The sequence below is a fragment of the Rhineura floridana genome, chromosome 9, assembly GCF_030035675.1.
Source record: "Rhineura floridana isolate rRhiFlo1 chromosome 9, rRhiFlo1.hap2, whole genome shotgun sequence".
In the NCBI taxonomy this organism is placed as follows: Eukaryota; Metazoa; Chordata; class Lepidosauria; order Squamata; family Rhineuridae; genus Rhineura; species Rhineura floridana.
The window spans coordinates 101371280-101397502 of NC_084488.1; the positions used below are offsets into that span (position 1 = coordinate 101371280).

Here is a 26223-nt window from a genome sequence, read left to right on the forward strand (position 1 = left end):
CAGTACCTCCAACTCCCAACTCCGCGAGCCTCTCCAGAAGGATACCATGGTCGATGGTATCAAAAGCCGCTGAGAGATCAAGGAGAATCAACAGAGTTACACTCCCTCTGTCTCTTTCCCGACATAGGTCATCGTACAGGGCGACCAAGGCTGTCTCGGTGCCAAAACCGGGCCTAAAACCGGATTGAAATGGGTCTAGATAATCAGTTTCATCCAATAGCGCCTGGAGCTGGCCAGCAACCACCCGTTCCAAGACCTTGCCCAGGAATGGAACATTCGCCACTGGCCTGTAGCTGTTAAAATTGTCTGGGTCCAAGGAAGGCTTTTTCAGGAGTGGTCTCACCACTGCCTCTTTCAGACAGCCCGGGACCACTCCCTCTCGTAAAGAGGCATTTATCACTTCCTTGGCCCAGCTACCTGTTCCATTCCTGCTAGTTTTTATCAGCCAGGAGGGGCAAGGATCCAGTACCGAAGTGGTTGCACGTACCTGTCCAAGCACCTTGTCCACGTCCTCGAGTTGAACCAACTGAAGCTCATCCAACAAAACAGGACAAGACTGTGCTCCGGACATCTCACTAGGATCTGCTGCTATAACTTGAGAGTCTAGGTCCTGGCGGATACATGTGATCTTATTCTGGAAGTGATCGGCAAACTGATTACAGCGGGCCTCCGATGATTCCACCGTGTCCGGAGGGTTTGAATGGAGAAGCCCCTGGACAACTCGAAAGAGCTCCACTGGGCGGCAAAGAGATGATTTAATAGTGGCAGCAAAATGATGTTTTTTAGCTGCCTTCACTGCTCCTACATAGAGCTTAGTCGAAGCACTAACCAGCGCATAATTGTATCCGTCAGGAGTTCGTCTCCATTTCCGCTCAAGCCGCCTCCTATCTTGCTTCATCGCTCTCAGCTCCGGAGTATACCATGGAGCTGTATGAGCTCTACACAGGAGAGGGCATGCAGGAGCGATCGTGTTTACAGCCCGGGTCATCTCCGTATTCCACAGAGCGACCAGGGCTTCAGCAGGAGCGCCAGTCCTATCAGCCGGAAAATCCCCCAGAGCCCTTTGAAAACCTTCAGGATCTATTAGTCTCCGGGGGCGGACCATTTTAATAGGTCCCCCACCCTTGCAGAGGGAAGAGGTTACTGAAAGTCTAAACTTCAGCAAGCAATGGTCTGTCCATGACAAAGGGAGTGTTGTAAAACTCCCCACATCCAGATCACTTTCCCCATGCTCAGTAGCAAAAACAAGGTCTAGAGTGTGCCCCGATACATGTGTTGGACCACTAACATATTGAGACAGCCCCATGGCTGTCATGGAAGCCATGAAGTCCTGAGCCGCGCCAGACAAAGTGGTCTCGGCATGAATGTTGAAATCCCCCAGTACTATTAGTCTGGGGGACCTCAACAATATATCCAAGACCACTTCCGCCAGCTCAGTTAGGGAAGCCATTGGGCAGCAAGGTGGGCGGTACACCAAAAGGATTCCCAGCCTGTCCCTCTGGCCCAACACAAGGTGCAAACACTCCAGGCCAGTAACTGAATGAACATGGTGCTTGGTGAGTGAGATGGAACTCTTATAGACGACAAGCTGTTCAGGTTTAAACACTCTTCCATTTGTTAAGCATGGCCACAAACTGGCTAAACGTTCCATTAATTTAAATAGAAGAGAGTTTAGATCATTGCATCTGACAGTGCTTAATTATGTACTTAAGAACCTGACTTAAACCAAGTCAGACCCCATCTTGCTCAGTCTGACTGCCACTTGTTCTTCCCAGCCTTGTTTTCTGAGGGCATCCTCTTCTACTTTTTTTAAACTGCAGTTGTGGGTAATTGAACTGGGGACCTGCATGCCAACAGATGTGCTCTACTGCCAAGCTACAGCCCCTCCCCAAACACAGCTGGCTTCAACTGAATATGTTCAGAAGTTTGTGTGTCTCTGAAATCTCTGAATCAAACCTTCACTTTAGCGAAGTTCTACCATTTTCAGTCAGAATTGCAGTGCAAAGGGCTTTGTACACCCTAGTGATTGCTGGTCTATTTCTAAGAACTGACTCTTGCAAACAGCTTGCCCAACAGAAAAGGCATCACATATTCCATGTCTGTGGGGAAAAAGCTACACCCCCCCCCCGAATTTCACATGGTGAAAGTGAGCAACTGTAACATTTTATATTTAAGGTGCATTTGTTTCAGCCTTCACACTTTTGTCTGAGAGTAAAATAAACTAAGCATAGTTTTAAATATTTTAATTCAGATGAGATCCCACTATTCTATCCTAAGCATTAATGTCCTTTGAGAAATGTTAGACACGTCTTCTTCCCACAAGAGTATAAGCAGGCAAAATGAACATAATGATTTGCATTCAAGGGTGTCCTTGCTCTGGAAGGAGCCCCTTCAGTTGGATCCAACCCAATGTACTTTAAGTAAACACTTTTCTGCTAGTAAAGCACCTTTCCCACAATTTAAAATCATGCTCTTTCACACTGATTCAAGAACTCTAGCTTACATGAATAATTTCCATAAAGACATCTCAAGCTATAATGTAAGCATGCAACTTTAAGTTTATAGAATGCCTTGCCAATACTGCATATGCTTTGGCTATTTTTAACCAGGGACCAAACATGAGAAAGAGAAAGTAAAATAAAACATTTCTAACATGTGTCTGTTGAAAACAGACTAGAACTGTTTTGTTTCTTATTAGCATTTGGCAAAGTAAGACTAGAATTAAACATGTTGCAAAATACCATCTTACAACTTAGTAGCAAAAACTGCAGGTCTGCTGTAGAGTCTGCTTTAAGCACATTTAAAAGCTACTCTTAAAAAACTTTCCAGATCTCTAATTTGCTGCATTTCATTAATATTGTGGGCATGCATGTAGCTGTAGCAACTATGTACATCTTTGGGTGCTGACAAACACACCTTTTATGAAAGGGATTTTTAATCCAAACAGGCCCACATAGCTTAATTGTATGGAGCTATTTCAGAGGGTGGCAGCCCTTTAGCAATTCCTTTTGCAAAAAACCTGTCTAGGCAAAGTTCAACATGCTCCCAAATGGACAGATGTTCTGTTCAAAGACAAAGGCTTCAGGCAAAACAGTCTCTGAAGCAGCATTTCTGTAAAGTTGCACTTTTCTTTCACGCACATTCTGAAATATAAATGAGTATATTTTTTTTGTTCAAAAACTTGACCAAGTCATCTTAGGGTCTATTATGATGAAACAGATAGTAGCACAGCATATATAAAAATGATTTTAAAAATAAATAAAAACTGAGTATGTACAAAAATGCAATTCCCCTCCAATCACTCTCCCAAAGGAATATTACTTTAAAGAATACAGTCCGCACAATACCTAACGATTAGAAGGGCCCATCTACTACTATTTATCTAAAACCACATCAAACAGAATTCACAGAGTCAGAAATACTGGAATTCCACAACTTTCCCTTTGAATTATTAGCATTTCCAATCACACAATCAGTCTGCTCAGGCTAGAGGCTGTTCACTTTGCTGGAACATATACAGCTTGAAGCACAGAATTATAGATAAAGTTTGAAATAAATAGTACCCACGACTGGGACACTGCACCAAGTACTCACTGTTAGCTAGTTTTTCTTCTTTCCATTCTTATGTTAAGGTTTTCTGGCATTGCTTTTGAAAATAAGAAGTCATAGCACTCCATAAAATGGCCACATTGCTTAGTTAATAAAACCAGTGTTAAAAAGACAGAATGATTTAAAAAGAGGGAACCACCACCACAAAAAATCATCAAAAGAACAGTTTCTTCAAACAGTGAAGCTTATAATATCCATCCTGGCATCTTCAAGCATGCAGCAACCCTGGAAGGTGGTTGCTGATTCTCTGAAGTAGTTGCAGTAAAACTTCTGCCACAATCGTGCTTTTTGCAAGGTTTTTCAGCCACAGCAGATCAGAACAGGCTAGAAAACAACAGCCTCCCAAATGAAAGCTCTAAATTCTTCTTCTACAGTGAAATGAACCAAGTTTCGGTGCTCAAGAGTGAGTGACAGTGTTGCCAGCCAATCAGATTGGGTTTTTCAGGAAAATCACCCCTTAATTCATTCAAAATTAGGTCATCTGACACTATTTGAAATGCTATTGGCTTAGAATAAGTATAGTGTTTTAGCCTAATCAGGAAAAGGCCACCTATCTATGTCTTTTTGGATTTAAGACATCCTTGACTATAATGCTGTAGATATTTAAAAAAAAATGAATGCAGACTTACCAGAGTATCCCAACTATTAAAGGGACGGAGCTCTATTATCCTCTGAGCCTTTTTCTGAGAACACTGAGGGATCAAAGTGAGTTCACCCAGTGAAGCATCTTGCAGGAAACTAAGTATTTTAGCTCTGAAACCATCCTCCATCACTTCATCACCACTGCCATAGTCCTCATCAAGGGAGCTACCAGCTTCCGAAGCAGACTCGTATTCCAAATCTTGTGAGTCTCTTTTAGTACTCCAATTTTTTTTCTTTTTTTCTTTTTTTCTGAAGCCATTTTCAGATTGTGTGGAAGATTTCTCTTTGAGTGTGACATTAGTGTCATTCTGATGATAATGACTGTTATTAATGGAGACCCCTTTTCCATTTGAAACTTCATTTTTGGAAGGATATTGGGTATCTGTATATACATTAAAAAAAAACCATACACAGAGAACTTACAAGCAGACAGTAAAGATTAGGCAGGAAACTGCATAGTACCAATGCCTATCTTCTGGAATATGCTACCATGTCCTTATTCAAAAACATTTTATCCAGTATTTGGCAGTTTCCCCATGATTGCATCGTGCAGCTCTGATACTTGTCACAATCATCACAGAAGATTGCACAATCCTATTTAAAAGCTTAAATATTATTGTCAGTATCACATATCGGGTAGAAATAAGCTCTAAAAACAGCAATACATTTTTTAACCCCAAGCTATAGATGAAAACTGGTTAAATCAGGGCACTAAATAGCCACTGCTTCTTTCTACATTGCACTACTAACTGCAGTGCACTAAATTGTACATTGGTTGAGAGTTTTAATAATAAAAAGTCATTTTGTATCTGAATTTGTTTTAATGTGATGACCATATATTCAGCAACAATAAAACATGCTGCTGTTTTAGTAATATTTCATGATTGCTATAAATATTGCTTAAGGCTATGGTGCAAGGTGAAGATCTTTTTGTTCTTCCAGGCCTTTTAATTGCAATGGGTACATTTGTCTGGTGCTTTTAGATCCTTGAACCAAATTATTCCCTCTTTGTTTCTAAATATTTTTAACTGCTGTGTCTAAGTTGGTTGTTTTTTATCTGTTTTATATTATTTATATTATATTATTTATAATTTACAGTTTAAAGGATGGATTGTTATTTGCGTTTTTAATGTGTCTGTAAACCCTAGAGAGAACTAACTATACGGATGTCTTATAAATCTAACAAGTACATACATACTTAAATAAAAGTTGGTAATGTGTACATCTACCACTGTGGTGTAGTGGTTAAGGTGTTGGACTACAACCTGGGAGACCAGGGTTCGAATCCCCACACAGCCATGAAGCTCACTGGGTGACCTTGGGCCAGTCACTGCCTCTCAGCCTCATGAAAACCCTATTCATAGGGTTGCCGTAAGTCGGAATCAGCTTGAAGGCAGTACATTTACATTTTACCACAGTCACAGCAATTAATTCCATTCATGCAATACCTGAACTAAAAGGTAAAGGAATCCCTATGTTGGCAGATGAAACAATAGCTAATGAATTTGCTTCAATTTACCGAAGACAGAATCCAAAAACGATGAGCCAAAGGAAGCTTTAGACTTGTGTTTCTCAAACAGCAGCTCTTCACCCATATGGCAAACTGCTTTTAAAAGTGACAGGATTTTGTGACATTTTGTGTTTGGGGGTGCAAGAGAGAAAGAGTTTGTGTGCAGGTAAGAAAGGATGCTGTTCAAAGGGGAAAATGAAAAATTCCACTGCTTCAAGTTCGCATGTACACATCTCTGGATCCTGGCCTGAACATTTAAGTGTGCTCATAATTTCATTTTATGAGAAACCTTAAACAGTATACCTATATTTAATGAAATGTTAGTAGTGCAATTTCTTAAAAGAGCGGCTGGTAGAACAGCATCAGTAACATGTAAGAAGTGGATGGACATTTTACATCACTGTCCCCCTCAAAGCTTCCATAAGTCACCTGGCTGCTGGGACAAGCCAAGAGTTACAGACCATTCAGGTGCTTAGGGGAGGGGAACCCCCCCCCCCGCCCTTTGGACAAAAACATCCAGTACTACATGTTTCTGGTTGTTATATAGCACACTTCCAAGGGTGCCCCCCCATGACTACTGCAGAAATACAACAAATGAAGCAACCACTGCAACTGCAGTAACACTGGAGGCTAGGGTATTGACATTTTACATAATTATGCCACTCAGTGGCAGCAGAAAGGCAGGAAATAAATATTTTAAAATAAACAAATGTGCTCCAGCATTTGTCTTGTTATCTATAATAAACTTAAAGCCACTCACAGTCAAGACATTCAAGCCTAATCTCTTTCCCCAGCACACCTTTCAGTTGATGCATCAATTTACTATTTTAAGTGCATTGCTAAGTCCTACTCAGAGTAGACCCACTGAAATTAATAAACTCCACCTGGGGAGAAGGGAATGAAGAGCAAAAAGGGGGAAATATATAGAAAGAATGGCAGGCATGTGAAGTTGCTATAAAGTTGCTTCTGTTCGTGACTTTTTGGGCTCTTCTTTGCATAGCAGAATCTCCGTTATCCATGCCCTCTCCAGAAGTCAGTTGTGGGGGTCAGAGAACATTTCAGAGAGTTATTTGATATGACTTGAGGGACTGCTAACAGAAACAACTATTGTTGAACTGTCTCTTTGAAGGCTTTAGGCACACATATATAAGGCTCTCACCAAAGGAGAGATTGCATTATTATAATATATATTGCAATAGTTCTGCCCACATTAGCTGCACAGTTCTCACTCAAACTTTACATCACTTATAGTTCCTCAACTTTCATTCTACCATAAAATCATTCATTTTAAAGGGTAAATTGCTAAATTAACATCTGACATAGTCATTTTTCCTATTAAAAATTATTTCCATACATATAACAGGAAATGCAGCTCCTTGGGACAGATAGAGAACCTTAGGGGAGATATAGATGAATGAAAATTATCTTTACCCTCTTGATCTTCCATAAATACTTTTAAAGACTCAAAAGCTTCCTGGAATATCCAGTTGTGTTCCCGAAGTACATCTCTCAACTCCTAATTAAGAAAAATTCAGAAGAAATCCTATTTAGTCACAGAATAGCCTATAAATAGCAAGGTTTTCTCACAGCTGAACAAACTTACATCTATGCATATTAAAGCCAGGAACAGACACTTCAGGAATCTTCATATTATATCCAATTAAAGCTGAAAGTACTCCATATCAAAAACTAGCAAATTCCAACTTCAAATTCCAGAATGCTACACATTATTTGTTTACAAGACTATCTTGTAACTTAGTAACAGCTTTCTATTCTACTTCATAATGTGGACTGATTATTCATTCAATCTTTTGTTAGATTGCGTAAGCATTATATTTATTAGTAGCAAAACCATTCTGAGTGCCTTTGTAGCCAGAATGACACCATCCATGCACAACAGGAAGGTTTGCAGAGGTACAAAAAAGACTTTTAAAAATCTAAAGGAGGGGGGCTCAAAACAGCCCAGTGAGGTTTCAGCATACTCAATGGCCACAGAATGCTGAGGGTCTGAAGGGAGGGAGGGAGAATAGAAAACTAGAGGTGGGGGATAATGGAATGGCATATCCTAGAAAAGTGTGTGGCTGGCTGGCTGGCAGGCACTGTGAGCGGGAACACTTCACACTGCAACATTTTGATGCATCTGGTTGCTTTTAAACCATTATGCCTTCTAACAATTCTGTCTCCAAAAAGCTTGACAAGTAACAAACCACACTTCAGCTTTATTAATCAGAGTTACTAAAAATAGTGTAACAAAAGCCTAAACTAGAATTTATACTTGCATGTTTACAGGGTAGGAAGCCTCAATGAATTCCATGAGACTTACTTTACTCCCAAAGTAAGTGTGCATAGGACTGCTTCTAGGCAAAAGGGCAAGCCAAAAGAGAAGCATTAGTAGAAAGGGGTTGGCAGGTGATTTTTCCACCCACTTGTGTACCTTTAAAGCCTCTTGTGTTAGCACCCTCATGAATGGGACAAATGCAGTGGGCTAAAGGAGCTCCAACTTACAAAAGGTGGCTCCACCCAATTTTCAGTAACCCATCCACTTTCCCTAGAGCCACTTGCATTCAGAAGGGTCCACCACCCTCAGGAGAGGCTTTGGGGGGGGCACAATACTGAGAAGGAGGGGCTGATGCTTTTTTGGTTCAAAATGTTGTGTTGGTTATGTTCTGAAGTACTCCTGAGTGCCTACACTCCAACTGCCAGATAGGAGGGGAATGTATATTTTGCACCCCGTCACAGAAATATTTCTGTGCACCAGAGGGCCAAACGTAATCTAGTCAATTTCCTTTATGCAACCCAAAATTCTTATTCAAAAGGAGCAACAGCTAATAATAGCAGCTAGAATGTGAAGTATTATTTTTTGTATAAAGGTGGTATAAAACATGCTTGTTGGGCAAACACAACATACCTCTTTATCCAAGCTGGGAAATTCTTTGTGCAGTTTGCTTACCAAATTCTCACGCTTCTCCCACTGATTTTCAGGGCTTTGTAACTACAATTCAGAAATGATCCAGTTATTTTAGAGTTCATCTTATTCCACTAATTAGACGAGCACCAAGTAGGAAAACACAGTCTTACAAATATCACAATCTGATATACTTGCCCACATAACGAAAACAGGTAATTTGTAGGAACCACAATTTTGTAGCCCAGGGGTGAGGACCCTCAGGCCTGGAGGCCAATGCAGCCCAAGCCTCTCTATTGGCCTCCGGGACTCTCCCCACACCACACCCTCTCTATAGCCACACCCCTCACCCCAGGCCACAACTCTCACTGGCTCTGAATTGCACCCTAAGTGCTTTGCTTTCTGAGTGCTTTGCTGTGTTGGAGATGTGTTTTTGAACTCTTGACAATGCCTTTTGCTTGCCTGGATGGAGAACAGAGAAGTGTGTGTGAGTGTGTGTAAAAGCTTACCCGCCATACAAAGGGCAAAATTTACATCTACTGCTCCATCCACATTTGCCTTTGTCCCCACCCACTACTGGACTGTGGCCCCTGGTAGGTTGCCTAGAAGGCAATGCGATCCTCGTGCTGGAAAAATTCTTCATGTAGTCAGATATAGCTGATCTTCTATATTTAGCAACTGCAGATATGGCTTAACTTCAAAAGTTTCTTTCCTCCAACAGAAGGACCAGGTATTTCACATTTTCAATTCAACACAATTCTATCACCATACATGAGGTTTGAAAACTTTATCTATTTAGAAAAAAAGAGGTTTGAGGCCACACAAAAAAGTGTAGAGTTGGAGTTCCCTGCTGCATGTAATCCCCCCCCCCGTAAACTGAATTGGACATGTGGCTGCCAAGCTGTGCATTAAATACAGAAAATTCAGTGTATAAAAGAGATATGCTTAGGATAACATTTAATTTCTAAAAGTCATTTCACAAATAATTACCTCAGAAAAAGTGAAGACAGATGGAACATTTTGGCAAGGCATACAAATGCTAGTTTGGGTATCTGTACATAAATGAAGATATAACCAACTACTTACAGGATCAGGCCTTTTCTTCTTTGTATTTTGGTCATCATTATCTTCAGCACCATCCCCGGCACTTTCCTCAAGTTTCCTTTTGCGAGATCCACCTTTTAAAATAAAGAGGGGTTTTATATATTTTTTTAAAACGGTAACTACATGCAGTCCAATATGAAAGCTTAGGTTATTTCTGGCAATTACTCCAAATGTCCTTTAATTAAATTATTATATAAACAGCTAAAACAGAATAGACTCCAGTGAAGAACTTTTTAAGTCTCATGATCTTAAAAAATGCTTAACTCTGACTTGCCCATCCTCATACATTTTAAAAATCTAATGCCCATTTCCTATACATGTGGTCAAGTATAGAAGTATAATTTCACTCTGTCCTGATGTTTCCCCATTACATATTAAAGCCATTAAGTAAAATTAAAGAGACATATTTACATAAACACAGTCTTATGTCTACTGCACCAGGAAGTATCTTAAACAATTTCTAAACCAGCACAACATAAATATGATTTTGCAGCCTGATTTTGACAAGGTTATGCTAGAATGTTAATAATTAATAGTAGGTGAATACTCAACACCTTTGCACATTTTTAGATGAGTAAAGACAAACTGGAATCCAGATGACTGCATAATCTCATTATTTTGTGCACTTGAGATTATTTCCCTGCTTTGCTTAGGGTTTTTGTTGTTACTGCATAGAAGTCATCCCCCTCACCACAATATAAATTACAAGCTACTTTTGAAACACGAGGAATGATTGTGCTGCTATGCCATAACTGAAAAGTCAAAAACTGTACGTGCGCAACCCCTCCATGTGTGTAAATGGCTTTGCTGGATATGTGCCACAGCCTAATCGTTATGGAAGAGCTACACTTTATAAAACATTTAGTGAGGTCAACAAGCCTTGGTATATAGACACATATCATGTAGTACATGATTATCAAAATTATATATTAATGGTTATTAAGAAACAACTATTCAATTCAGGCTTTAAAGACAACTGATTTGATATTTATTATGAGAAATCTGGTGTAATTTTACTGTGTTCATTTCAGATTAACCAAGCAGTCAAAAACAGATCAATTCTATTGTATACTGCCATATGTTTTTGAGTTCATGGTTTAGAAATATTCTTATAAATAAAATAAATAAAAACGTGCCAGTTTTTCTTCCATATTACCCCACAAAACACACACACACAAAAGTTTAAGACTGAAAAGCAGATGTTCAGAAATTCCTCCTCCTTTTAAAACTTGTCCAGAATCAGAGGCACTGTGCCCTTATGCTTAGACATGTTTATTCATGTCTATGCATTTATACACAGGAAGACCAGCTGCAATGTTTTCCACAAATGTTTGCTGTCAAACAGATACACATCTGTGAGACTATAAGCAAGATGTACAATTTCTGTTTTAGAAAAAAATCTGGACTAAACTAAGAAAGCCAAGGGACAAAACAAAAAATACAACACACTTTGGAATACTAAAGAGATATACAGTTGAAATAACTTGTACCCAAAATCAGAGACACTGCTATGTGTACTTCCCTAGGAGTAAGCAAGACACTTATGGGTTAATATGCAAAGGATTGTTTTGTAAATAATTTCAAAAAAGTTGACTTCCACAGAAGATACCAACATATCTGTATGCACTCTGCAGTGGGACCCCCAAGTGCGGTTGCCGATACCTAGCATTCAAAATAAGCTTGATAATTCAGAGCAAATTGAGTAAATGAAATGGAACTCAACCAATATTCATGTAAAAAATCAGGCACAGAAATAAATTGTAGATGGTATCATATATTTGAACTTAGGAATCAGTAAAGGAAGGACGCAAACCGTTGGGTTCCTGAAGATCTGTATTGGAACCAGTGCTTTTTAACTTGTTCATAAGTGATCTAGGGTTAAGGGTAAGCAGTGAGGTGTCCACATTTGCAGATGATACCAAATTATTTAGTGTGGTTAAAACAAAAATGGCAAAGAACTCAAAAAGGATCCTTCTAAACACGAATGGGCATTAAAATGCAAATGTGGTTCAATATAAGCAAGCATATATTGATGCATTTTGGGAGTAAAAAAATCCTAACTGATGAGGTCTGGGCTGGCAGTGACTGACCAGGTAAGGGGATCTTGGGGTAGATAGCTCAACAAAGATACTGACTCAGCTGCTGTGAAAAATGTAAACTATCTGCTGGGGATCACTAGGAAAGGAATTAAAAAATTAAAAATAAAAGTGCCAATGTCACAATGCCTGTATACCAGGAGTTCCCAAACGGTGGTCTGCAAACCGCTAGTGGTCTGCAAGCTTCATTCAGGGGGTCTGTGGTGTGTTTGTGGTTGAAAACTGGGGATGGCACATCCATCCCATTAAACATTCATATTGATTTTTAATTGTATTTTCATTTCTTCTTTTATTTCTTATATTATATTGCAATTTGAATGCTATGGAACAAAGCAATAAAAATAGAATTAAAAATCATACTGCATCTAGCACAGCACATTACAATTGCTACAACAGGCAAAAAAATCATGTAGTGGTCTGCCAAGACCCTCAGTAATTTTCAACTGCATCTTGGGGGCAAAAAGTTTAGGAACCACTGCTCTATACAAATATATGAGGCTACCACAATGGGAAGAAAAGGGACACAGAAGTTTTTCTCACTCTCCCATAATAAAATCTGGAGTCATTCAATGAAGCTGGATGGTGGAAGATGCAGGACAGACAAATGGAAGTGCTTCTTCAGACATTACACAGTATGCAAATTATTATTATTTATTTATTTATACCCCGCCATTCCTTCCAGCAGGAGCCCAGGGCGGCAAACAGAAACACTAAAAACACCTTAAAACATCATAAAAAGACCTTAAAAATACATTTAAACAAAACAAAGTTAACATTTTAAAAAACCCCGTTAAAAACATCTTTAAAAAACAAAAGGGTTAAAGATATTAAAAGACATATTAAAAGCAATTCTAACACAGACGCAGACTGGGATAGGTCTCAACTTAAAAGGGCTGATGAAAGAGGAAAGTCTTCAAAAGGCGCCGAAAAGATAATGGCACCTGTCTAACATTTAAGGGGAGGGAGTTCCACAGGGTAGGTGCTGCCACACCAAAGGTCCGTTTCCTATATTTGCAAAACGAACCTCTTGATAAGATGGTATCTGCAGGAGGCCCTCACCTGCAGAGCACAGTGATCAGCTTGGTATATAAGGGGTAAGACGATCTTTCAGGTATCCTGGTCCCGAGCTGTATAGGGCTTTGTATACCAAAACTAGAACTTTGAACTTGGCCCGGTAGCAAATGGGAAGCCAGTGCAGTTCTTTCAGCAGCAGGGTGACATGTTGGCGATACCCTGCCCCAGTGAGAAGTCTTGCCGCTGCATTTTGCACCAGCTGCAGCTTTCGGACCAACCTTGGGCAGCCCCACATAGAGTACATTACAGTAATCCAGCCTGGAGGTTACCAGTGCATGGACAACAGTGGTCAGGCTAACCTGGTCCAGAAACAGCCGCAGCTGTCTTATCAGCTGAAGCTGGTAAAAGGCACTCCTAGCCACTGAGGTCACCTGGGCCTCTAGTGACAAAGATGGATCCAGGAACACCCCCAGACTATGGACCTGCTCTTTCAGAGGGAGTACAACCCCATCCAAAGCAGGCAACTGACCAATTATCCGAACTTGGGAACCACCAACCCACAGCACCTCTGTCTTGCTAGGAGTCAGACTCAGTTTATTGGCCCTCATCCAGCCCACCACCAAGTCCAAGCACCAGTCCAGGGCTTGCACGGCCTCTCCTGATTCAGATGTTATGGAGAAATAGAGCTGGGTATCGTCAGCATACTGCTGACACCTCACCCCAAATCTCCTGATGACTGCTCCCAAGGGCTTCATATAGATGTTAAACAGCATGGGGGACAAGATGGTACCATGCAGCACTCCACAGCGCAACTGCCAGGGGGCTGAAAGACAGTCACCCAATGCTATTCTCTGAGAATGACCCTGAGAGTGACCTTGGAGATAAGATCGGAACCACTGTAAAACAGTTCCTCTAATACCCATCTCACCAAGTCGGCCCAGAAGGATACCATGGTCAATGGTATCAAAAGCTGCTGAGAGATCAAGTAAGAACAACAGGGTCGCACTCCCCGTCCTTCTCCCAATAAAGGTCATCCATCAGGGCAACCAAGGCCGATTCAGTCCCATAACCAGGCTTGAACCCAGACTGGGATGGGTCAAGATAATCTGTTTCATCCAAGAGTACTTGCAATTGCTGTGCCACAACCCTCTCCATCACCTTCCCTAAAAAGGGGATATTTGCAACCGGTCAGTAGTTGTCATAAACCAATGGGTCCAGGGTGGGCTTTTTCAGGAGTGGTCTGATCACCACCTCTTTCAAGGCGCCCGGAACCATTCCCTCCCGCAATGATGCGTTGACCACACTCTGGATCCACTCGGTCAAGCCCCATCGGCAAGCTTTAATAAGCCAAGAAGGGCAAGCAAGAGGACATGTTGCTGGCCACATCATCGCAAGTACCTTGTCTACGTCATCAGGCCGCATCAACTGAAGCCATTCCCAAGAAGTTGCAGCAGACTTTGTACTGGACACCTCATTGGGGACTACAGTAGATGTGGAGGGAGCATCAAGACTGCCATGGAGATGAGCAACTTTACCCTCAAAGTGCCTAGCAAACAATTCACAGTGGGCCTCCGAAGGGTCTAAAACTCCATTTCCTGGAGTTGATGTCAACAGACTCCTGACAATACGGAAAAGCTCCACCGGACAGCTACTTGAGGATGCGATGGAGGCAGAGAAGTGGGCCTTCTTCGCCGCCCTCACCGCCACACAGTAGGCACGGTTGGGATGTTTTACTTGTGCCTGATCAGCCTCACAGCACGTCTTTCGCCACTTGCGCTCTAGCCGTCATCCAGCCTGTTTCATTGCCCTTAGCTCACTAGTGTACCAAGGTGCAGACCGGGCTCCACAATGCCGGAGAGGGCGCTCGGGGACAACCGTGTCAAGAGCCCGACGCGCCTCACTGTTCCACAGTGTGACAAGGGCTTCAACAGGGTCCCCTGCTCTATCAACTGGAAACTCCCCTAGGGCATTCAGGAATCCAATGGATTCCATTAGGCTCCAGGGATGGACCATCTTAATCTGTCCACCACCCCTGCAAGGAAGCGTTGCAGCCATAAGTCTAAACTTCACCAGGAAGTGATCTGACCATGACAATGGGGTGACATCCACCCCCTCTATGTCCACACCACCCCTCCCTCCATCTGGAGCAAAAACCAAGTCGAGGGTGTGTCCTGCCCTATGCGTCGGGGCAGTGACGACTTGAGACAATCCCATGGTCATCATGGAGGCCATGAAGTCCCGAGCCGGAACACTAGAAGCAATCTCAGCATGGACATTGAAGTCACCAAACGCTATCGTTCTGGGCTCCTCCAACACCAAAGCAGAGACGGCCTCCGCCAGCTCAGAGAAGCTGCTGGGCAGCAGGGTGGATGGTACACCAGCAGCAACCCTAGTTTACTGTCTCCTTGGCCCAACACCAGGTGCAGGCCCTCACATCCAGCTCCAAGACAGAGTGGTTTCCTGGTGACAGAGATGGAAGTTCTGTAGACGACAGCAACTCCTCCCCACCGTCCCTGCAGCCTGTGCTGGTGTTGCACTGAGTATCCAGGTGGGCAAAGCTGTGTCAGATCAACTCCTCCCAGCTCACCCACCCAGGTCTCAGTAATGCACACCAAAGCAGCACCTTCATCCACAATCAAATCATGGATGAGAGTGGTCTTATTATGTATCGATCTGGCGTTAAACAACAACACACACAGGCCAGTGGGCATAGCAGATGAGCACAAGAACATAAGAACATAAGAAGAGCCTGCTGGATCAGGCCAGTGGCCCATCTAGTCCAGCATCCTGTTCTCACAGTGGCCAACCAGGTGCCTGGGGGAAGCCCGCAAGCAGGACCCGAGTGCAACAACACTCTCCCCTCCTGAGGCTTCCGGCAACTGGTTTTCAGAAGCATGCTGCCTCTGACTAGGGTGGCAGAGCACAGCCATCACGGCTAGTAGCCATTGATAGCCCTGTCCTCCATGAATTTGTCTAATCTTCTTTTAAAGCCATCCAAGCTGGTGGCCATTACTGCATCTTGTGGGAGCAAATTCCATAGTTTAACTATGCGCTGAGTAAAGAAGTACTTCCTTTTGTCTGTCCTGAATCTTCCAACATTCAGCTTCTTTGAATGTCCACGAGTTCTAGTATTATGAGAGAGGGAGAACTTTCCTCTATCCACTTTCTCAATGCCATGCATAATTTTATACACTTCTATCATGTCTCCTCTGACCCGCCTTTTCTCTAAACTAAAAAGCCCCAAATGCTGCAACCTTTCCTCGTAAGGGAGTCGCTCCATCCCCTTGATCATTCTGGTTGCCCTCTTCTGAACCTTTTCCAACTCTAGAATATCCTTTTTGAGATGAGGCGACCAGAACTGTACACAGTATTCCAAATGCGGCCGCACCATAGATTTATACAACGGCATTATGATATCGGCTGTTTTATTTTCAATACCTTTCCTAATTATTGCTAGCATGGAATTTGCCTTTTTCACAGCTGCCGCACACTGGGTCGACATTTTCATCGTGCTGTCCACTACAACCCCGAGGTCTCTCTCCTGGTCGGTCACCGCCAGTTCAGACCCCATGAGCGTATATGTGAAATTAAGATTTTTTGCTCCAACATGCATAATTTTACACTTGTTTATATTGAATTGCATTTGCCATTTTTCTGCCCATTCACTCAGTTTGGAGAGGTCTTTTTGGAGCTCTTCGCAATCCCTTTTTGTTTTAACAACCCTGAACAATTTAGTGTCATCAGCAAACTTGGCCACTTCACTGCTCACTCCTAATTCTAGGTCATTAATGAACAAGTTGAAAAGTACAGGTCCCAATACCGATCCTTGAGGGACTCCACTTTCTACAGCCCTCCATTGGGAGAACTGTCCATTTATTCCTACTCTCTGCTTTCTGCTTCTTAACCAATTCCTTATCCACAAGAGGACCTCTCCTCTTATTCCATGACTGCTAAGCTTCCTCAGAAGTCTTTGGTGAGGTACCTTGTCAAAAGCTTTTTGAAAGTCTAAGTACACTATGTCCACTGGATCACCTCTATCTATATGCTTGTTGACACTCTCAAAGAATTCTAATAGGTTACTGAGACAGGACTTTCCCTTGCAGAAGCCATGCTGGCTCTGCTTCAGCAAGGCTTGTTCTTCTATGTGCTTAGTTAATCTAGCTTTAATAATACTTTCTACCAGTTTTCCAGGGACAGAAGTTAAGCTAACTGGCCTGTAATTTCCAGGATCCCCTCTGGATCCCTTTTTGAAGATTGGCGTTACATTTGCCACTTTCCAGTCCTCAGGCACGGAGGAGGACCCAAGGGACAAGTTACATATTTTAGTTAGCAGATCAGCAATTTCACATTTGAGTTCTTTGAGAACTCTCGGGTGGATGCCATCCGGGCCCGGTGATTTGTCAGTTTTTATATTGTCCATTAAGCTTAGAACTTCCTCTCTCGTTACCACTATTTGTCTCAGTTCCTCAGAATCCCTTCCTGCAAATGTTAGTTCAGGTTCAGGGATCTGCCCTATATCTTCCACTGTGAAGACAGATGCAAAGAATTCATTGAGCTTCTCTGCAATCTCCTTATCGTTCTTTAGTACACCTTTGACTCCCTTATCATCCAAGGGTCCAATTGTCTCCCTAGATGGTCTCCTGCTTTGAATGTATTTATAGAATTTTTTGTTGTTGGTTTTTATGTTCTTAGCAATGTGCTCCTCAAATTCTTTTTTAGCATCCCTTATTGTCTTCTTGCATTTCTTTTGCCAGAGTTTGTGTTCTTTTTTATTTTCTTCATTCGGACAAGACTTCCATTTTTTGAAGGAAGACTTTTTGCCTCTAAGAGCTTCCTTGACTTTGCTTGTTAACCATGCTGGCATCTTCTTGGCCCTGGCGGTACCTTTTCTGATCTGCGGTATGCACTCCAGTTGAGCTTCTAATATAGTGTTTTTAAACAACTTCCAAGCATTTTCGAGTGATGAGACCCTCTGGACTTTGTTTTTCAGCTTTCTTTTTACCAATCCCCTCATTTTTGTGAAGTTTCCTCTTTTGAAGTCAAATGTGACCGTGTTGGATTTTCTTGGCAATTGGCCAGTTACATGTATGTTTAATTTAATAGCACTGTGGTCACTGCTCCCAATCGGTTCAACAACACTTACATCTCGCACCAGGTCCCGGTCCCCACTGAGGATTAAGTCCAGGGTTGCCGTCCCTCTGGTTGGTTCCATGACCAACTGCTCTAGGGAATAGTCATTTAGAATATCTAGAAACTTTGCTTCTTTGTCATGACCGGAACACATATGCAGCCAGTCTATGTCCGGGTAGTTGAAGTCACCCATTGCTACCACATTTCCTAGTTTGGATGCTTCCTCAATTTCATATCTCATCTCAAGGTCTCCCTGAGCATTTTGATCAGGGGGACGATAGATCGTTCCCAGTATTAAGTCCCTCCTGGGGCATGGTATCACCACCCACAACGATTCTGTGGAGGAGTCTGCCTCTTTTGGGGTTTCGAGCTTGCTGGATTCAATGCCTTCTTTCACGTATAGAGCGACTCCGCCACCAATACGTCCTTCCCTGTCCTTCCGATATAGTTTATATCCAGGGATAACCGTATCCCACTGGTTTTCTCCATTCCACCAGGTCTCCGTTATGCTCACTATATCAATGCTCTCCTCTAAGACCAAGCACTCCAGTTCTCCCATCTTGGTTCGCAGGCTCCTAGCATTAGCGTACAGGCACTTGTAAGCAGTGTCTCTCTTCAAGTGTCTTTGGCACTTGTGGTTAGGCCTGTGGTAATTTTGCTCTTCTGAATTTATATCCTGTGCCCCTGCTCTCACAATGCCTACTTCTAGGCCTACCCCTTTTAAAATTTCATCATTTCTTTGGTTTTTATCCCAGGGGGGAGGTTTATTCCGAACCGGACCTTTCTCAGCTCCTGTCGGGTTTCCTCCCTCAGTCAGTTTAAAAGCTGCTCTGCTACCTTTTTAATTTTAAGTGCCAGCAGTCTGGTTCCATTCTGGTTCAAGTGGAGCCCGTCCCTTTTGTACAGGCCCGGCTTGTCCCAAAATGTTCCCCAGTGCCTAACAAATCCGAACCCTTCCACCCGACACCATCGTCTCATCCACGCATTGAGACTGCGAAGCTGGGCCTGTCTGGCTGGTCCTGTGCGTGGAACCGGTAGCATTTCAGAGAAAGCCACCTTGGAGGTCCTGGCTCTCAGCATCCTACCTAGCAACCTAAATTTTGCTTCCAGGACCTCACGGCTGCATTTCCCCATGTCGTTGGTGCCAACGTGCACCACGACCACTGACTCCTTCCCAGCACTGTCTACCAAACTATCTAAACGACGGGCGATATCCGCAACCTTCGCACCAGGCAGGCAAAACACCTTGCGGTCTACACGCCCATCACACACCCCACTGTCTATGTTCCTAATGATCGAATCACCCACTACAAGGATCCCTCCACCCCCTGGAGATATATCCTCGGCACGAGAGGATAGCTGCTCATCCCCCAAGGAATGGGTCCCTTCTAAGGGATCGTTTCCCTCTTCCTCAGCTGGATGCTCTCCTTCCCCGAGACCATCGTTGTCCATGATAGCAGGAGAGCTATCATCGTTGGAGTGGGACACAGCTATAACGTCCCTGAAGGCCTCCTCCACACACCTCTCTGCCTCTCTCAGCTTTTCCAGGTCCGCCACCTTGGCCTCAAGGAAATGAAGTCGTTCCCGGAGAGCCAGGAGCTCATTGCACCGAGAGCACACCCACGACTTCTGTCCAACAGGCAGATAGTCGTACATGCTGCAGGCGGTGCAAAACACTGGAAAGCCCCCACACCCCTGCTGGCTTCTTACCTGCATAGTTTTGTTTAAGGTTTATTACGTCAATGGGTTGGAGACTGCGGTTTAGTTGAGCTCAGGGAACAGACGGGCAGAGTGGGGGGCCCTGGCCTCCTCGCCCTGCTGCCGAACTCGCTCTGCTGCTTAACTCGCCTTGACGCTTTGTCAGCTGGGGCCTTGACGCTTCGTCAGCTGGGGTTCCCTCTAGCTCGTGGAGCAGGCTCCCTCGCTAGGGTGCTCTGACTTTATATGTGTGGCTGGTTCCTCCCAGCTACTGCTGCCAGCCAATGATGTGTTACTTGAGGCTGATGGCTATCAGCTGGGGCTTAACTCTTTAGTATTCTCTCAGGCTTCCTTCCTGAGCGAGGGGCGGGGCTGTTTAAGCTTTTGGCTGCTTTTAATCTCAGCAAGGGGCTACGCCTTCCAGGCAAGTCTTTTGTGTTTGTTGTTTTCCCACCTAGAACAGCCTGAGCTTTCTTTAACCTAGGGAAACAGAGCTTGTGGTTGTGTTTCAGGAAGGCTGAAGCTGCCCTTTTTAGCAAGGACTGAGCTGACTCTCTCCCTGTATGTATCGGTGGAGTTTCCTTTTCCCCCATCCATGAGAGGAGCGGCAGCAAGGAACAAGGCGTAGATAGCCTTGCCCTCATTTTCTATGGTAATTCACCACATCCCCATGTCTGTATTTCCCTCTACCCATGAACACTGAAATTGGGGTGGCATCACCCATGTTCCTCCGTACTAAGACTCCTCCTAAAAACCTGACATGGACCCAACACAAGCCCACCAACAAAGCCTGCCAGAGCCAATTATCCCAGAAGGCCTCTGTGAGAATTGGGAACAGTCATACCCATTCAAACTTTTTCACACGGGACCCATCTACTCCCCCTCCTGTCTCACACCCAGGGAGGGCCAGCCTTCTGCCACTTACAGACTCTCACTCTGAAGGCATCTGGCGACTTTTTCCTACCATTCAATTCACTGCACAGGCTCTCACCCTGTGCAGGAACTACAGATGCACCACACGCCCTCCCCACCACCAATCTCTTCTAGATTGGTTTAACAGAAAATTAAAATGAACAAAAAAGGAAGCTAATAGAAGGGGGGTAGCGCCCTCACCCGCGGGACTCCCTAAGGGGCTCCCCAAGGGCAGCTGGGCTTTTATGCCTCCTGACCCAGCCAGCAGCTGATGCAAGAGGCTGCAAGATTAACTGCAGCCTCTCTCTGAAGCCAGGGTCAGGCAGGGGGTCCCAGTCCTTGCAGCACTTACCAGGGACTTCAGCTGTCTTGAGAGACAGCACCCCAAAGGAGCAAGCATCAAGCACCCAGATGCTTAGATACTAACACCCAGGGCAGGTCTTCTTCAGTCCCCTAGTGCTGCAGCTGTTTCCCTTACATAGCATGCAGTATGTTGATGACACCCAGCTCTATCTCTCCATACCATCTGAATCAGGAGAGGCTTCACAGGTGTTGGGATAGTAATCTGGAGGCAGTGATGGGCTGGATGAGGGCCTACCAGCTGTGGTGAATCCCAACTAGGGATGGCCCCAAGCACAAAAACCATGTTTGATGTAAAAATCAATTAAAAAAACCCATACGAGGTGGTCCAAGTTGTGAATGCTTACAAGTTTGTCCAAGGGCTTGCCTGTCTGTCTTCTTTAAAAAAATAACTTTAGCCTCCTAAGAGTGGCTAGCTACTGTACAGGACTCTTGCCACCAAGCATGCTGAAATCAATGTAGCAAGTTCTGCTGGAAACAATGAGTCTTAATGATGTGTTGTCACTCTCAGGGGGACGTTTATGTATTTGACATACATTTTATGTTCAATTCCTCAATCTTAGGGAGATTAGAATGTAAAGTAAGTAAAATACTTAAAAAATTTCCTTGAGAGCAGTAACATGTAATCAAGACCTGCCTCTCCCATTGGGAACTGCTCCACTGATTTCAACATGAACAGCGGCAGAAGCCCTGCACACTACCAAACCACTCTTACGTGGCTGAAATGTCTTTTTAAAGACGACAGGCAGCCCTTGGGCCACCATGTATGCAAATCCATAAAAGTGTGAATCTAACAATGCATGGATTGTAGAGCAAAACCCTAACCTTCATCCCTCCCCATATTGATCTGGGTAAATCAGACTGGCTGTCTCCACTTTCGAATCATGGCTAGCTAGATTCCTTCCTCACCCCTAACCCTGACAAAACAGACGCTTTGCAGGTTGGTGGTCCCTGGGTCTGAGAATGAGGCAGACTGCCTGTTCTGGATGGGGTAGAACTCCCACTTAAGAAACAGATAAGCATCCTCCTTATTGACAAGCTACAGCTGATTCACCAGCTACAGCCATTCCTGGATCAGGATAACCTAGCTACAGTGGCCCATGCTCTGATAACTTCCAAAATGGACTGCTACAATCAGTCTATGTGGGGCTGCCCTTGAAGACAGTCTGGAAAAGTTATAGGAAATGACTGCTTGGATAAGCAACAAATAACAAAAAGTAATTCATACTTTCCTCAATTAACTTCAGGCCAGCAGCTATAGCTTCATCCATTGTATCAGTTGATTCTATTAGCTAAGAGAGAGAACAAAAGAGTCAACAAACATTTATTTATTATAATTAGAGCAATTTTAACTATACTCTGAAGAATTTACAGTGAAACCCTATGCATGTTTATTTGGAGGAAGTAAGTCTCACTAGGTTCAGGTTCTCCACCCCAAAAAAGTCAAATCCTTCAATCCAAACAAATTATGCAAACTGAGCACACTTGCACGATTTTTTCCCCAAATTTTGCACAGTTTATTCTAGCTTTGCTAGTTATAGAGGGGGACAAGGAGCTATGCAGAGCCCTGTAACCTACTGGAAACGTTATGTACCCTTCTCTCTGCCTTCTGAGCCATTAAGAGACATTGGTCACACTCCATCAAGTGTATCCCCACAGCCATAAGGGCTGGACAACTTGTTTAAGAGAGAAAGCAAAGATTTTTAGGAAGCTGCTACACTCTGTGCACCCCCCTACAACTCCTGCATTGACAACAACATTTAGCAATTCTATGCTGCTATGAGTTTCAAAGAGCTTTCCATACATCACCTCAGCAATCCTTAAAACTGCCATTTAAACTAAGGTTTGCTTAAACTCTTATTTTATTTATTATATTTTCTATCATTTTTATGAGTCAACTGGGAGAGCGGGGAAAGAATCCCACTTTGTGGAACAGAATTGCAGGGTATAAATATTTTTTAAAATCAACACATAAACCACAAAAGGTAGATGGTATAAGAGCCTCAGGCTGGTATATATAGAAGTGTTGCCTACCCAAGATCACCTAGTGCATTCAGAGTAATGCAAGATTTGAAATGGGGATTTCCTGGGTCACAGCTCAGTTTTAGCCACTATGTTACATTACCAATGTCATGTGAGAATGAGTAAGTGGGTGAGTATGAGTAGCTTACTGCCAAATGTATACTAACATTGCTTTAAGAAGATTAAATAAACCAATCTTCACAATCTTCACAAGATTTTTTTGATTGAGATTTGTCAAGAGGCTTATATGTGGTTGCTCCTTTCAAACTGGTTAACAACTCAAAATTATATTACTGTACTTGTAATAACTCTTGGTCACTTTTTTGCGGAAAGAGTTCCTTTAGTGTTTGGAGTTTGCAATAGTTCAGATCCTCCTCCTCCTCCTCTTCCTTTATGGCAGATTTTGATGGTTTGACTTCATCTTCTTCGCTATCAGAAGGCTCAGAGCTGTCATGTATGATAAAAATATTTTAGTCTAGAATTGTAATATTGCATTTCTGTAAATATATGAATTGGTGTAACATTGTAGGAACAACAAATTCATTATGACATAAGCTTTTCTGGTCACATCTGATGAGGTGCACTGTAATCCATGAAGGCTTATGCCATAATAAAATTACTGGTTGTTAAGGTACCCCAAGACACTCTTGTTTTTTCTGCACAAGATTTAATAAGGCTATATTCCTTTAGAATTTGCAGGAATGTAACTTTTATAAACCAATTGCCCTGTAAACAGTCTTGCTAGAGCAAGCAATTAACTCTAGCCTTATCGTAAACTCTTATCCAACACAGGAGCTGTTTATAATCTGTTTCTGTCTGGGAAACCTATCTGCATTCCTCTCTACAATATTTTGCTGCAGCAGATGCAACATTTTCTCTACAAATAGGTGAAACCTAATTGTCTAAGACTATGTCTTTCTGATGTCAAAGTAGCATTCAGGAAAAATTGCCAGAGTTATCCCATGGAACAATATCCACCCCTAAACATTCTAAGTTACATCTAACTTGATCTTCTTGATCTAAGAAATCTCAAAAATATTGTCAAAACATAAGTACCTATATACCACACTGTTCTGGATCAACGTTTTAAGTTTTCTGTATTCCAACCTAGATGGCTTTTAAGGTCATATCTATGCAAGAGAGGGTGTGGAGTGGTTGTAAGATTTCATAGGTACACAACCAAGCCCATATGAATTACAGTAGTTGTACAGCACTACAATTATTTATATATATATACACACATATATACATACATACATACTTTACAACATTGGGTTGTATCCCACTAAGTCTTACCCAGAGCAGAGCCACTCAAATGCATGACCCTAAGTTAGCCATGTCTATTAATTTCAACAGGTCTACTTTGAGTAGAACTAATATTGGATGCAACCCATTACATTCACAAATGCTGGCACTTTTCCTGTCTATACATAGCCAACACAACGTTTTTAGACATTACCAAACTGAAAAAGAACCTGTTCTGTTTACAAAAATTCTTCCACCTGCACGCCTGGAAATAATACTTATTGACCACAAGCGACTGGCTATTTATAAAGGCTGGGATAGTTCCTTCATTCAACAAGAGGAAGGTCCTGAATGTACTAAGAACAGTACATAGAAGCGTTCTCTTTCAGGAAATATTTAAGAGCAGAAGTCACCTAAATACACTTATGCAGTAGCAGAATTATAACCACATAGGAGTAAGAAGCTCCTTTCCAACACTACCTAGTTTACACATTCAATCAAGAAGCTGATTGTGAACAGCCACACCTGAACACAGTGAAATGTAATAGCTCTTTTTAAGAGAAGGCGTTAAATCCTTATGAATCTGCCTTAGATTTGCCTTGGGGAAAAAGGATTAAATATTTGTGTTAATTACAAAAGATAAAAAGTAGCTTCAAAACCCCAATCATTTTTTTGAAAAGTTAACTCACAAGACATCTTTTAAATCTTTTATGAAACTGAATGCTCAAGGGCATATTAAAATGCACATCCAATTACCAAGTTGTTGTCATTTATAATCACCTTTTCTTGAAGATGTGTAATTAAACATAAAAATAAGTACATAAATAAAGCTCTATGGAAACAGTCAAGGATGCTCAATGTATCATATAAAACAAGTATTTTCTACAGACTTTATTTTATATTAAGAATAATTTTTCATAGTTAAAAAACATATGGATTTAAAATGCAGAATGCAGAAGGTGCACATCTATAATTGAGAGATTTTAAACTGGGAATGCTTGTTTCAATATCTGAAATTCTCCATTTTTCCTCTCAACTCCTGGGCTTTTTCAAATATGTGATACATAGGAGTGTAACAGATATTAGTAATTAGGAGCGTTACGTTACAATCCAGTCAAGCACCCTTGCACATGCAGTTTGTCATTATGCTGGTGTATACGCTGTTGGGTCTACAATCATTGGCTAATGAAGTGGTAAACAGTGAAAATGGAAATAATTGTGGACTTACTAAGAATGTTTTCTTCAAAGGATAGCGCTTTAAAAGTTATAAAGCTCTATAATTGCCACCTTGGTAATAGCATTTGTATGTTACCAACTGATGAAGGTGGAAGCTGAAATGTTTTGCTAGTAAAATAAAAACCTCTGTTTGGTTAATTACAATTACGCGTGTGTCTCTGTGTGTATACACAGAGAGAGAGAGAGGTTATGGACTAGTCCATCCTTTAGAATTTGCTGTGTGTGTGTGTGTGTTGCAAATTCTAAGGGAAGGACTATTCCATAACCACCTAGTTCTTATATGGCTGAGTAGGGATGTGATCCAATCCCACATTCTTCACTTGGTCTCATGCAGTTGCTAATTATAAGCTTCATTCATTTTTAAGCTAACAATCCAGCATTTTTTTCGTAAGGAGGCATTCAGAAATACGGAATTAGTATCTTAGAATCCAAATGCATAAATAAAGCAGGTATTACTAAGGCTTACATTATAATCACATCCTTCCTGGGTGCAACGTGTTTTGCATGGGAGTGTTTTGGTGCCGCTTCTTCTTCACTTTCTGATGACAATTCAATAACATCTTTCCGAAACTTAAAATAAGATAACTGTGTTGTCCTCTTAGCTTCAGGGGTTTCTGGAACACTGGAATCATCTGCCAAAGCATTTTGAAGAACGAATACATATATATTATAAATTAACAAGAGTACATGCCTTACTATAGACCATGGTTTCATCAGAAGTTGCCACATTGATGATCCAA

General features: G+C 42.3%; 1 protein-coding gene across 7 annotated transcripts in view; it reads right to left on the bottom strand.

The window, feature by feature from the left end:
• The window catches only part of SMARCAD1 (SWI/SNF-related, matrix-associated actin-dependent regulator of chromatin, subfamily a, containing DEAD/H box 1), a 63809-nt gene that overhangs the window by 23161 nt on the left and 14425 nt on the right, over window positions 1-26223 (bottom strand). For 5 of the 7 annotated variants that reach the window (XM_061583004.1, XM_061583010.1, XM_061583008.1 and 2 more), the window contains 7 exons: window positions 25950-26115; window positions 23302-23449; window positions 22209-22272; window positions 9753-9844; window positions 8670-8753; window positions 7193-7277; window positions 4239-4633 (listed from right to left, as the gene is read on the bottom strand). In XM_061583004.1, coding sequence (XP_061438988.1) covers window positions 4239-4633; window positions 7193-7277; window positions 8670-8753; window positions 9753-9844; window positions 22209-22272; window positions 23302-23449; window positions 25950-26115 — 1034 coding nt within the window. Of the gene's footprint in view, window positions 1-3594; window positions 3967-4238; window positions 4634-7192; window positions 7278-8669; window positions 8754-9752; window positions 9845-22208; window positions 22273-23301; window positions 23450-25949; window positions 26116-26223 lie in introns of those variants that run through there. The other 2 variants (XM_061583005.1, XM_061583011.1) reach the window with 2 other exon arrangements.